General features: G+C 43.8%; 1 protein-coding gene across 1 annotated transcript in view; it reads left to right on the top strand.

The window, feature by feature from the left end:
• The first annotated feature begins 7,404 nt into the window (after positions 1–7,404).
• ghrhra (growth hormone releasing hormone receptor a) overlaps positions 7,405–14,974 on the top strand; it is a 52,195-nt gene continuing 44,625 nt past the window's right edge. The window contains exons 1-2 of the mRNA XM_063192941.1: positions 7,405–7,452; positions 9,516–9,627. Of these exons, the coding sequence (XP_063049011.1) occupies positions 7,405–7,452; positions 9,516–9,627 (160 nt within the window). The remainder of the gene's footprint in view (positions 7,453–9,515; positions 9,628–14,974) is intronic.

The following is a 14,974-nucleotide window of genomic DNA, read 5'->3' as shown; positions in this document are numbered from 1 at the left end:
AGAAAAGAAGAGGGGCCATAAATAAACAGGGAATTACGCATACAAAAACACAATACAGTAGTACATAGTGCAAGTAAGGCGTAGAAGGTCAGGCAGTGGAGTGGCTGTAAAGTGCTAGTGCATGTTCAAGTTCAGGTGGCGGATGGCTTGTGGGTAGGTGCTGTCCCTAAAAAGTGTGGTATTGCATGGGATGCTGCTGTATCTTTTCCCTGATGGTAGGAGTGTGAATAGGTGGTGTGCAGGGTGTGTGGGGTCAGTGATGATGTTCTTGGCTTTCCTGGCTATTCTGGTTCTTCTGTTTGTCCCTTGGATGTGAGTAAAGACATCTATGAAGGTTTTAACTCAAATTTGTATTGTAGTCTACCGGATGAAATGACAACCTTGTGACTGTATAGACACCTTATCATGTTTACTTGAAATTATGATGACCACAGGGCCTGTATCAAGTACTCTGAATAGACTCTCTGTACAGTCAAACATTTTAAGCTTACAATGATGTTTAAAAACTTGTTAATGTAAATATTTTGTAAATATGTTTGTATATTTGGTAAAGACTATGGTAAACATATTTGTAAATATGTGTAAATATCTGTAGGCCTGAATATATTGGGATGCACTTCTTTGAATTAGATCTACCTCCAATCAGAGCTTGACTGATATATCATGTGACCTTGTTTTACCTATAAGGCTGACGTGTGTCTATCTCTATTCAAGTGTGATGAAGAGTGATTAGCTCGAAAGCTTTCACTTGAAAAATACAAAAAGCAACGGGGCAGGAGCAGTGTGCTGACATTCATCTTTTTGTTCAATTGAAAAGGAATAATCAGAGGTCAAAGTGTGTTAGGCTTTTCCATTTTTCCCGTTTTGGTGTTATCGTTTGTTTGTTTGATTATGTGTCTTTTTCACTCTTGTTTGAAAGCAATAGCCCATATCACAGACTGAAGCTATTGCGAAAGCTAGAAATAGCTCTCTGATGAACTCATAAACTCCGATGAGCACATGGCTTGGGATGTCAACCCCATTTTGAATACTGCTTGCCAACCCAAGCTTATGTGTTTAACATCCAACCTGTTTCTCAGAACTTAGTATTGCAATAATCATGACAATGATTCAATAATCAAACCATATTCAACATTAGAAATGCACTCACAGTGTGCAGACCTCCTCCAAGGAAGCTGTTTGATAGAACATTGATTATGTTACATCACCACCAAAATTGAATTTCCAACAACTCCACAACATTTCATCAAACTCAGTGCAAATCGTTTTGCATTATCCTGCTGACAGACAATCAAGCAGAAAGACAAAACACACAGACGAAAAAAAAAAAAACAATGCGATGGAAAACATAATAACCCATTGGTAATCAAGAGGTAGACAAGAATTACTGTCTGAATGTTCACCACCCAGCAATGCAGCTTTAAAAATAGGCTGCATTTTATTTTAAGCGTCATATACCCAAGGTCACTTCACATAAAAGCAGGCCAGAGCAGAAGGCCTAAGCAAAGCAGCAATGTATTTAGACAACACATAGGGCCTATGAGGAAACAAAAAATGATAAATCAGAGAAACAATGCAACAAGCGTTTAAATCATAAGAGACCAGGGCCTATATATAGATGAAAAAGAATGAATAAATACAATACAAAAGGCCCAAACAATAAGCCATTGCATCAGACATTGCATGTGCACCATCACAGAATTGAATACTTGGGATAAATTACATGTAGGTTTTCATCCTTCCTAATGCTGCGTTTCATTACCAGCTGGGATTATTGCATCGATGACAAGCCTCCTTGACTTAGGAAACCTGCCAAGACTATATGTAGTACACCTGCTTAGTTTTTCTGATTATGACAAGTACTGGCCACCTGCCCACAGAGCAAGTGAAAGAGGAGGCTTGATGCGTGAAATGTGAGTTTTTTATTGTGCCGCTATGAGTGGAGAGGTACGGAGCCAGATGGTGGATAGACGACGCGCTGCGCTCTCATCCGTCTCCTTCACCGCGTCCTTCTTGTGGAGATGGCCAAGGGATGGTTTACTGGCTGCTGTCAGCTACGTTAATGATGTGGCAGGATGCGCAGATGCGGCGATGGAAAACTGACAAAGTGTATGCTGTAACTTATTGTATTGGCACATACACACACACACACACACACACACACACACACACACACACACACACACACACACACACACACACACACACACACACACACACACACACACACACACACACACACACACACACACACACACACACACACACACACAAAAGGTCACACATTGAGGGAAACTGTCTCATTTGCCATCAACATAAACTGGACCACTGTCCATTAAAAGTAAGTTAGAGTTTGTCACACTCTCTCATATTTGTTCCAAGGTCGTAAGCGTTTAATGGTAAAATATATGCACCAGACAGACATTTTGACCATGCCAAGTCAATATGGAGCTCATCTTGCATAACATTCAATTTGCAACAAAAATGAACAATCCGACTTTTTCCAACAATATCCATCAGTTTCATTATTGTGACAGTTATATGGACACCAGCATATTGGCTTCCCCATAATTGACTTTGTAACTCAGAATATGACCTGAAACTACCCAGAAACTTTACTTACCAGAACTGAGTTGAACTGCTCAGTAAGAAAAGCACCATGCCTTCTTGTCAGATCAAGGGTAGCATGTGTTCAGATTACGTTCCAAGACATGTGATATTTAAAGTGATCAATTACAGTATGGGGCACCTAAGTCTCCGCTTCTTCTGGGCAGCTCATGGGGCTGAGAGAGTGAACAATTTTGACTGGGCTGTAATGGACTGATCAAACTATTTTCCGATCCATCTCGCATTCCCCTGTAGATCACACATATAGAGTAGAGTAGAGTAGAGTAACTTTTTCAATCCCCAGGGGGAAATTCAGGTATCCAGTAGCTTAGATAAATACACAAATAAACAAATGACCACATGGACATTTCAAGACACAAATAACACAGGAATAGTCAGGGAGGGGAAAATAAAAATAAAAATAGTAAAGATAAAGAATGTGAAAATGTAATATGTAAAAAATGTAAAAAGGTAATTGTGCAAAAAGACATTCTGTGACTTGGGATAGACCACAGAAAAACATGCTGTCAGTTAAGGTAGACGGTCTTAACATGACCTGGAACAAGTGTTGACAGATACATCTAAGATATAGTGTGTAGAAGTAGGCAGTGTACAGAGTATGATAGGGGTGGAAATGTCTCACAATGTCACAGTAAAGTACAGGTAAGTGTATTAGACAATCACACGCCCACACGCCCACACGCGCCCACGCGCACACACACACACACACACACACACACACACACACACACACACACACACACACACACACACACACACACACACACACACAAAGAGGTTCCCCAGTAACTGGGCCAGCTCCGCCAGATCACAGTCTTTGCTTGTGGTAAGCAGGAAAACAAGTATGTCCAGTGGTCAAGAGTCAAAAGTTCCTTAAAAGTGCAGTGATTGGACAGCACACCCACACACACACACACACACACACACACACACACACACACACACACACACACACACACACACACACACACACACACACACACACACACACACACACACACACACACACACACACACACACACACATGCCAAGAGGTTTCCCGGTCTGGGCCAGCTCTGGCATCTCAGGCAGTCCAGTCCCCAATGATGATGTCCTTCTTAGTGTCCTTCTGTGTGTTGTTAAACAGCTGAATTGCCCATGGGACAAAGAACTTCCTTAGTCTGTCAGTCCTGCAGGTGAAAGCACGGAGTCTGTGACTGAACAGACTCAGTTGGTTAGTGAAGGTGGCGTTAAGGGGGTGATGCTGATTGTCCATAATAGAGTCCAGTCTGCTCAGTGTTCTGCTCTCAGCTGTTGAGGTGAGTGACCCCAGCTCCATGCCCACCACCGACCTTCCTCACCAGTCTGTCAAGGCGTACACCATCTCTCTTCCTGATGCTTCCACCCCAGCATGTCGCAGCATAGAAGAGCACGCTGGCCATGACAGACTGGTAGAACATAAGCAGAAGTCGGCTGCAGACATTGAAGGACCTCAGCCTTCTGAGGAAATAGAGCCTGCTTTGGCCTTTCCTGTAGAGTGCATCTGAGTTTCTGGACCAGTCCAGTTTATTGTCGAGGTGCACTCCCAGGTACTTGTAAGTGCAGACAGTCTCCACCTTCTCTCCCCCAATAGAGACAGGCACCAGGGGTGGGGTGGAGCGCCTGAAATCAATCACCATTTCCTTGGTTTTGGTGGTGTTCAGGTACAGCTGGTTGTTTTGACATATGCTGTATCTCAGAATTAATGATGACCAATGGTATGATTGTCGATGTCAATTGTCAAGCGATTTGTGAGTTGTGTGCATACGAAAATATGTAATTATTTGGACTACTCAACAGAAGTCGCATGTCTGACGCACAGTCACTTCAGCCGCGGTACAGCGGTCGGGTTGGCTGTGCACCTTCAACCTCGGTTCACGTCAAATACCTGAGACGTACATTGTAGTCTCCAACCCAGTTTCGCACAAAAACTAAAATAACCTTTCTTGCCTGCCAAAAATGTGTGGTCTTACAACGCCAATCCAAACCTTTCAAATTCACTGCTATGTGAAATCCAGAGCACATGCCAAACGTAATAAGGATTTAGCTTGACTCGCTCCATTCACTCCCATTCAAAATTTTGCTAGTTACAGCCCCATGGATCGGAAGTAGAAGGGCGTGACTTAGGTGCCCCATAGTCATCATGTACTAACCCTAGGTCATCCTGCCCCATAGTCATCATGTACTAACCCTAGATCATCCTGCCCCATAGTCATCATGTACTAACCCTAGGTCATCCTGCCCCATAGTCATCATGTACTAACCCTAGGTCATCCTGCCCCATAGTCATCATGTACTAACCCTAGGTCATCCTGCGCTAATATGCCACTCGGGGCTCGAACCTGCGCCATACCAGTTCACACTCAGTGTTGCCAGATTGGGCAGTTACCCGCCCAATTGGGCTACTTAGGATGGTTGTCTGCGGGTAAAAACGGGAAAAATTGGCCATTTGAAGTTTTTTTCTGCAGTTTTGTGCCCATAGAAAGCAATGCAATTTGTTGAAATTTTTGAGAACCTTTTGGGCGGGTTTTGATCATACACATCTGGCAACACTGTAATCCCACTCCCCTTTGTCCATTATCCGGTCACAGCACCAGTGTAGCCTAGGTCATTCTGCGGTATAGCTCACCAGTCGGGGCTCGAACCCAAGACCTACCAGTTCACACTCCAGTTTGGCATGGGAGGAGGCACAGCATGATACCGCTGAGCTAAAGGTGCAGATTGATAGCTTAGCGCTATACTGATGCGGTGTGAGGCTTCAGGAGGCAGTTTTACTATTACATTGTACCACTGAACTAGGCCTACTTGGCATTCATTAGGCTACAGCTATGTCTAGATACCAGTCTTTGATTAGGCTGTATCTGTGTGATGGTATACATTCCTTAGGCCTATATGAATGTTACAGCACTTTAGGTACTTCCCATACTAAATACTGTATGTGTCCTACATTTCTCCGTCTTTCGGTCTGTTTTTTTGGTCACGATCATGCAAGTGTGCATGTAGGCTACAGTTCAAATTGTGCATCAAGTAAAAAGAGTCTTCTGTCAGGTTCTGCAAAACTCTGGCTCACTTGAGTTGTCCAACTGTATGCCTGCATGACTTTTGAGAAGTAGCTCTTGTATTTTGTAACACCAAATGTAAAGTAGTTATGAGGTAACAGACAGTCAGAGAGAGTCCAATCTGAAGTCCCATTAAGTGCATTTCTCTTCACCATTTCTTAGTCATGTTCCTGCCACTTCCGTCCTTGGTATGTTGCTGTGTGATGTGATGTGTACAGATACAGTAGTCTTAGCTTTTATGGGTGACGCGGGGGGAAACGATTGTGAGTGTGGATGTGCAGGGTCAGCAGAGAGAGAGAGAGGGAGAGAGAGAGAGAGGGAGAGAGAGAGAGAGGGAGAGAGAGAGAGAGAGAGAGAGGGAGAGAGAGAGAGAGAGAGAGAGAGAAAGAGAAAGAGAGAAAGACAGACAGACAGGCAGACAGACAATGAGAGAGATGGGGAGAGCAACAGTATGTGTGTGTGTGTGTGTGTGTGTGTGTGTGTGTGTGTGTGTGTGTGTGTGTGTGTGTGTGTGTGTGTGTGCGTGCGTGCGTGCGTGCGTGCGTGCGTGTGTGTGTGCGTGTGTGCGTGCGTGTGTGCGTGCGTATGTACACGCACACTTGAAATGAGTAAGGATTTTCGCCCATCAGTGCTCTCTGTCTGTCCTTGGTGCTCCCTGCCCTTCCATCAGCTGTGGGGCCCTCGCCTCGTCTTCCACACGCGCTGCGCCTCCCTCTCTCAGCATCTCAGCACAGCAGTGGTGTGAAGTGCACATCAGACATGGCTGCTCAAGTCCATTACGGAGACCAGGGAATGATGAAACAGTCAAGAACACGCTGAGTCCTCCTTTAATCACACATTTGTGCACTGTACGTAGGCCTGTATGTAGATGTAGGCTACGGGAGGATGACATCTTTTGACAGGATATGCAGCGACTAGGCTACTATAGCATGCTAGGAGAAGCTTTCCTCGCGGCAGACGCACTTTAATCCCCCAGGTGACCATGCAGGCTTTACTCCCTGTGATCTATTATAAATGAGATGGTAACTAGAAAACACTGATGAAATTATGAAACAGCTATAAATTGACAGCAAAGCGTTGGTTATGGTGCATGCCTCAGCCTGTGCACTTCTCTGCTCCCTAAACCCTGAACCATGATTCATTATAAATCATTCTACAATCATATTTTGCGACAAAAAAAGCTATCTTGAAAGCTCAACGTCTTGAAAATGTTGACCTCCAAAATTGAGTTAATTCATGTAGCCTACCTATTATACAGCATGTTAGCACAAGATGTTGAGCAAATACACCCTTCTGTTAAAAAGTAATCGCACAAACAGAATAGAAGAACTTTGAAAGTGCTGGCCTCCACATTGCAACTATTTCTTGTACCTATTATAGAGTGTTTGCAAACAAGTTTTGGTGTAAATCCATCCACCAGTTTAAAGGTCAGGACCTACTGGACAAAAAAAGGAATCAGCCATGTTGAAAGTCGGCCATCTTGAAACACTGGCCTCCAAGTTTGCATATGATCATCCATCATTTGGTGATGATAGGACACAAGATGTGGCCCAAATCCGTCCACCTGTTCAATACTTATTGTGTAAGCAATACTCTTTGATGGATTGATACACAGACTCTCTGACTCATCATGCACATGTGATGGATGCCAAACAGCAGAGCGTTGACTGGCAGGTCTCTCCAGCCCTGTGGTGAACTATGTCATCAGTTACCCACAGTGGGACAATCGGAGAGGCCTCGGCCAAGGTACAGTAGGCCTATACCTATTGGCGGGCGGAGGCATAGAAATGGATGCAATCTATAGGTTTGATTTGGAAAGTGGGGAGGGCAAATTGTCCAGGGTCCTCATTTTCCCGTGTTATAAATTGGTGGTGGGGACACTGATAATCTCAAAAGTGATATGGACATGTCCCCACCATCCACCCCAATAAACTAAGCCCATGGATGCAATGCTTTTACAATGTGGAGAAACCAGAGAGATAATAACCCAAAACCTCATTTGTCCCATTTCAATTGATGTCTCAATATATCTGATCTTTCCCGAAAGAGTTTTAAAGATGTGCAAGTGGACTCTAAAAATGAAGTTTACTGCGTTTGGGAATTAGGCTATTCAAACTAGCTCATACATTTTAAATTCACTCCAAATGAGTAGCCTAAATCTGCTGTCAAGTTAGTGAAATTTTCCCTGTGCATCCTGCTTAGAGCCTTGTCTTACAGGGCTGTGCTGCTTACGTAAGGCACTGCCTCTGTGTGCTGTGGGATGGGAGCGGACAGGGACCGCTCATTCTGAAAAACCAAGAGGAGGGAGCAGCCTGGGTTGCCCGGCGCGGAGTCTTAGCGCGATCTCTGAGCAGATGTTGAGACTTATTATTGGAGTAAATAATTGTATAGATACCTACCACTGCGTGTCGACATTTTGCCACTCAGGTTCTCTAATTGCTCTGGACTCATCAGTGACTTCATTTGGTTTTAGCACCAGATCCGGTGACATCAAAAACCCCACATGATTGGGACATATCGTTATGGGCTTTGAAGGAAACTCTAGTTTGTCATCTTCGAATCCGTGGAAGGAAATGTCATTTATTCAAAACATGTAACCTCATCACCGAACCTTGGAGGTGACTTCTTTGCGCTTTTTAAACACTCGGTTATGGATGCGCTTTTGCTGTGGATATTGATAACTTTCTGTGGAGCGGTAAGTTGACACAATATTTTCTCAATTTCTGTTCGAGGCTTAAACCTAAAATAAGGCAGGCTGTATTTTATTATACACAAATGTGCACGAGCTCGTGGAACTTGTGTAAATGACTAATTCACTGCGCTCAGGTGTTAACGCAGTTTTGTCCACTTCAGGATGTAGGCTTTAATTTGCGTTTTGGACGTGTTATGCTGTCCACACATTCTGGTTTATATTTATGATGAGGACGACATTGTCCACAGTGTATTTCAAATACATTTCTGTCCCTCTTTCCCAAGACACAAGTCGTTGGTATTTCCATCTGGTTTGAAGTACATGTATAGGCTATCATTAGCATATTTAACGGACAGATGACACAAATTACATACAGACAAATGCACACATGTGCTTTGAGCACTACATGATAATGTTACATCAGTGGCATAAACTAAGTGAGAATTAGGAGAAATTAATCTGGGCACGTTCTTGATGATTGAATAAAACGCAACATGCACTCTGGAGCGTGTAATATGCTCACAGCTGTGGGTGATCACACACTGTTAAGCTATAGAAAGCCTGCACCTCTAAAACAGGACACACGCACACACACACACACACACACACACACACACACACACACACACACACACACACACACACACACACACACACACACACACACACACACACACACACACACACACACACAGGATAAGTGATATGTAGGCTATACATCAAGCAAGGAAATCTGCTGGTACAACAAGGGTAAATAATGCCGGCCAAGATAAAGCCTCCTCCCAAACACCCTTTAACTTTGACACAAACACATCACAACAGAGCCAGAAACAAGCCTAAGGTGCTGTTTCCACGTAGCCAGATATTTGGGAAAATGCATGTTTTTGGCCTTCCGTTTCCACGTAAACAGAGTTTTAAAATCCACATATCAAAAATCCGGCTTTAAAAATATCCCGTTTTTTAGGGGGCTGAACAACGCACCTGTTTCAATAGAGTTTTTATTTTTATCCACATGTTGTTATCCATGTTGCGCTGTGTTGCTTTAAAAAACATCCACGGTTAAAAATATCCTGCTACCTGTGCACCCTAATATTCTGTATTTTTCCGGCACCTGCAGGTATGTGCGATTCATCCAGAATGTGTCATATTTTCGGAGGAAATGAGAGCTCAGAATGCCTGCCTCCAAATTCGTGAGGCAGAACCGCAACTAAATCGAAGTGAATGGATGGGTAAGCTGAGTTGGGTGAATGGGTTGGTCTTTCTGTACCATGTAAATCATGAGAGGGAAACCTTTTTCATTCGAGGTCCTCCAAGGGCTGTACTATGAACACAAACCAGGATTTCCCCCTTCATGTTAGGCACATCGAAGGTGGCCACCTTCACAATAGACCCCACCTTGAGGTCCCCTGAAAATATAACTTCCATTGTATTGTAAATGTAATTTCTAACACCTCTTTACAAAACATATACTGTATTTCATGTGAAACCGCATGACATTCAAATTGTGTCGGGGGATGACCTCAAGGACTGTAAAGTAAACGCACCCTCGAGACATAGGTTCCCCACCCCTGATATAAACTGTCAGTGTTCACAACACACAACTAGAGATACCTTGTTTGGGTACATACACTGGCAGCTGGATTGCGGAGGTTAGGGCCCCACTTCAACAAGCAACATTTTGGATAGCATTCTGGAATGGGGCATTCCACTGTGACTATGTTTAAACATTTAGCTTACTGAATGGAAGATAAGACTGTGTGTGTGTGTGTGTGTGTGTGTGTGTGTGTGTGTGTGTGTGTGTGTGTGTGTGTGTGTGTGTGTGTGTGTGTGTGAGAGAGAGAGAGAGAGAGAGAGAGAGAGAGAGAGAGAGAGAGAGAGAGAGAGAGAGAGAGAGAGAGAGCATGTGTGTATGTGAATTGCTACAAGGCTAATTGCTGCACTCAAGTGTGTGCTACTGTAATGTACAACAATGTGTAGAAGGTGTATTTGTGTATTTATTTAGGCTGACAGACACCTTAATTTAATTCGGGATTAATAAAAGTACTACTCTATTCAACTCGACTCTGCTGCTCTACTCTACGACAGTGTTGTGCTGGATGTGCTGGCAGAAGGCTATCTGAAAGGAAATGGTTCTCTGAAATCGCAGCATGATAAGAGGTGCTGGATTGATTGTGTGACACTGTGACAACTACAATGAAAAACTGAAAGAAAAGTCCGCCACACCAAGCTCCCGTTGCTCTTTTTTTAATGTGACGTTTCGGGCAGCATGCCCTTCATCAGACAGTCTGATGAAGGGCATGCTGCCCGAAACGTCACATTAAAAAAAGAGCAACGGGAGCTTGGTGTCGCAGACTTTTCTTTCAGTTTTTCATGGTATTTTTGCTGGTCCTGCACCCAATCTTTTTGAGACGGATATGCGTGTTTTTCTCTCTTTAACTACTGTGACAACTACGTAAAGCGTCGCTAGAAATGATCATTCATTCTGGTAATTATATTACATTACATTACATTAGCATTTAGCAGACGCCTTTGGCCAAAGCGACTTACAAGGAGAAATTAAAACAAGAACAGGGTAAGGCACAGTGTGTATGTGACAGTGTGTTAGTAGTTTCTTTTTTTTTTCTCGGATTTTTGTTTTGTTTCCGGGATTTGAGATTCCGTTCCGTCCTTTAGTTGAGTGGTTTACCTGTATAGTAGGTTTCCTGCTGCTGTGTAAATGCATGCCATTAAGTTGTCATTTGCTCCAGGGGCCAACTTCCTGCACAGGAACCACTGAGGGGCCTGCTCAGCGGAAAATCTCATTCCGCTTGCAGAGTATTTTACTGAGTGAACGAGCTTATTGAATTTTGAAGGCATCAGCCAGCCTACCGTACAAGAGTATGATTCCTCATTGGTGTAGTTAGGAGCCATGTTTATCATGCACACAGGAAACCATTATGGCGTGAGTGGTTTGACTGGTCAAGAATCAGCAAATGGATATAAATCATGCTGTCCGCTAAAATGTTATTGATAAGGACATATGAACGGATATTAATCAACCCACTGAAAGATATCGCTTTTGTGCCTTAGTGCTCTCTTGCTGCTAGTGACCACGGTGGCGGTGGTGGTGGGGTATCAAGGTGACATGGGTGGTGTGTGTGTGTGTGTGTGTGTGTGTGTGTGTGTGTGTGTGTGTGCGCGCGTGCGTGTGTGCATGTGTGTGTGTGTGTGTGTGTGTGTGTGTGTGTGTGGTGTGTGTGTTTGTGTGTGTGCGCGCGTGTGTGTGTGCGTGAGCGTGAGTGCGTGAGTGTGTGCGTGTGTGTTAGCACCCTCATCTGTTTAGAGTAGACCTATACATTTTTGGAGATAGGATAGGATATGATAAGATAGGGGGGTTTCAGTGTTGTGTTGTCAGCGCAGTCACCACAAACCGCCCTCTGAGACTCCAGGGACCTTTACAGGGTAGACACATTAGACCTTAGTGGTAAATCACCCTGCCCCCCGTCAGAGATTCTCTAAGTATAGAGATATGCCAACATAATAGGTTTCTATGGGCACCTAACATGACCAGGTTCCGGTCTGCCTAAAGAGGCGTGTCATAATGCTCCTAGCATTGAATAGAACAGTCCTCAGGTCTGCCTAGGTCTGCCTAAAGGGGGATTTCCCACCCAATAATAGAACCAGGAAACAATGGGCCAATGGAACCTCTCTCTCTCTCTACTCTCTCTGACCCCGTGGGCCCCGCTAGACAGCAGCATGCAGCCCTATGAATAGCAAGCTGTCAACGCAAGCGCATGTTTTTGGGGGCGAAGCTGAAACTGATAAACATGGAAAGCACTGACGGCTGACCTAATTGCCTCAGATGTCTAGTATGAATTTCTCTGTCTCTGTCTCTCTCTCTCTCTCTCTCTCTCTCTCTCCCCCCCCCTTGTGTGTGTGTGTATGTGTGTGTGTGTGTGTGAGTGTGTGTGTGTGTGTGTGTGAGTGCGTGAGTGCGTGTGTGTGTGTGTGTGTGTGTGTGTGTGTGTGAGTGCGTGAGTGCGTGCGTGCGTGTGTGTGTGGAGAAAGCGGTGCAGGGTTACACAAGTCAAACCCTTGACGTTTTAACCCATCATTAATGTGTAACCTACCGTGAATTTATACACGGGGTTAAAAGACAAAAATCTATCCATCGATTTTTCAGTTACGTAAGAATGGCAGCCCTGTCACAAAGTGATATGTGGCTAGGTTATTTTATATATGGACCATAGACAAAGAGAGAATTCCACTGCTATACAGTTACTGATATACAGAATGATTATCGGGTATTATTATATGGTGTGACGTCATCGGTCGAATGCTCCATTCATTTCAACGGGGCTCCCCAACGTTCGCACGTCTGTTATTTTTCGATAACGGACGGGTTGGTCTATAACAGACCGCTGTTTTTTCACTGCTAAAGCGACTTTTCAACAAGACTCTAATCAGCTGCTGTGATAGACAACACCTGTTGTCCTGGCTACCTAGCTGTTGCCTAGCGGTGTTCCACAACGGCACTGTTTTGTTTTTGCGCAGCAACAATCTTTTGACATTAAAAATTATAATAGACTTAACATTAAATAGGCCTAAAGAAATGTCCCCGCCATGTGTGAATCATTTAAGTATATCCATATAATAAGCGGGTTAACTTTCGGCGAGTCGGTCGCTTTGTGGAATAGCAGCACTTCAGAGAGAACAAGACCCCTCCGCTCTGCGTCGGGGTCTAAAGATTCTCTCTGTCGTGCTGCTATTCCACGGTAGCGACCTTCTCGCCGAACGTTAACCCTTACTTGTTGTTCTTGCCACTGTTTGTCAGAGGACGCGCTCAACTTCTTGGAAAAATGAATGACTTTGGGTGCGAGATAAAAGGTATCAGGACATCAAGCCTACCACGCACTGATGATGGCTTGAGAGCCGACACGCGTTTGCTTTTGGACATGGTGGTAATTTATAAATAAATAATGAGACAGCGTGTTCTTGCCACTGTTGCATTACATTTAGCAGATGATTTTGACCAAAGCGACTTACAAGGAGGACATTCAAGCAAGTTGTTGTTGTTGGTGTTGTCAAGAAACATAATCAATCAATGGTAGAAAGTATATCGGCAGTGCAGAATGAGCTGAATCAAATGGTCCACAATTATACCGATTATATGGCTCCAAGACTATACTGTCTGGATACATTGCAACATTTTTTGATTATTATTTTGAACCCAGACACCTGTGGATAAAATTGTGAAACATGAAGAGTGACCTGTTGCTAATATTGGTGAAATTAATTTGTCTTTTATTTTTTACAAGGTGTTATCGGTAATAATTATGTTACTTTACGGTATCTTATTGTAACCATCCCTATCCTAACAGAGAGGGGGTGGTGTCAGACAGAAACACAGAGAGACTTACAGACAGATGGACAGATAGACTAACCAAACAGACAGAGAGACAGACAGAGATACAGACAGAGATGCAGACAGAGATGCAGACAGACACACACACACACACACACACACACACACACACACACACACACACACACACACACACACACACACACACACACACACACACACACACACACACACACACACACAGAATTGTCTCCAATTACATTTCAGTGAAAAAGAAAACATAAAAAAATACTGCTATAGCTATATGTTTTATTTTATTGTTGGTGTCAGCTTGGTTCATTTCTCCAGTGGCAGTAACCTAATTTGGAGTTCGACTGAGGCGAAGCAACAAGGCTTGCCTGCCCACACTGACAAAAGCTCAGGAGCCCAATAGGCAGGGTTGCCAGAAGAGACAAATGATTTCCAGCCCAAAAAATGCTCAAAACCTGCCTGGAAGAATTAAATCATGCCCAATTTGAACTAAAGTCTATTGATTTATATGGCCATACATTTGCCCAATGCCCTAAATGCCCTTTTACCAATTTTTACCCAGAAATGTGCATCCTAAGCAGCCCAATTGGGCAGGAAACCGTCCAATCTGGCAACACTGCCTAAAGGTTGGCCAAGGTCCTTTTCCTTTTCTAGTTGCTCGCATTCTGTTGCCTTTCCAGCTATTGACTGATCTGTCAATCTTGAATAGCTACTTGCCATGGAAACAAGTCTGTCATTCGGTCATTGGCATGCTATAGGCTTAATTATAGACCATTACTGACAATTATGTGCCACTAAACAAAAGAACCCAAACCTATGGCTACATCTGGAGGAGTAGGCAACACTATGGGACTCCTTTATTTTCCTGGGTGACTGGTGGCAACATGTAGATGTGTGAGTATGTGGCAGGGGCATGGCGAGCCCATTCTTATGTGGATGAATGGAAGTAGACAAGGACGAGACATGTACACGGGCTGGTGCTTATGAGATAACAAGAAGCTGATTATTATGCTAATGTATACTGTACATCAGTGTTTCCCAACCTTTTTTGTATTGTGTACCCCTTAAGCCTGTTTGTTGTGCCATGAGTACCCCGTAAATCATATTCTATATAGCTTTCTCTATTTCAATGTAACTAAGCTCCATACATTTGTTAAAATTGCATCTTTCCAAGTACCCCCTGCAGTGTGCTCGCGTACCCC

Source organism: Engraulis encrasicolus, unplaced genomic scaffold, assembly GCF_034702125.1.
Source record: "Engraulis encrasicolus isolate BLACKSEA-1 unplaced genomic scaffold, IST_EnEncr_1.0 scaffold_27_np1212, whole genome shotgun sequence".
Lineage (NCBI taxonomy): Eukaryota > Metazoa > Chordata > Actinopteri > Clupeiformes > Engraulidae > Engraulis > Engraulis encrasicolus.
Note: the sequence above shows the minus strand (reverse complement) of the source record. Positions and strands in the feature narration are given on the sequence as shown.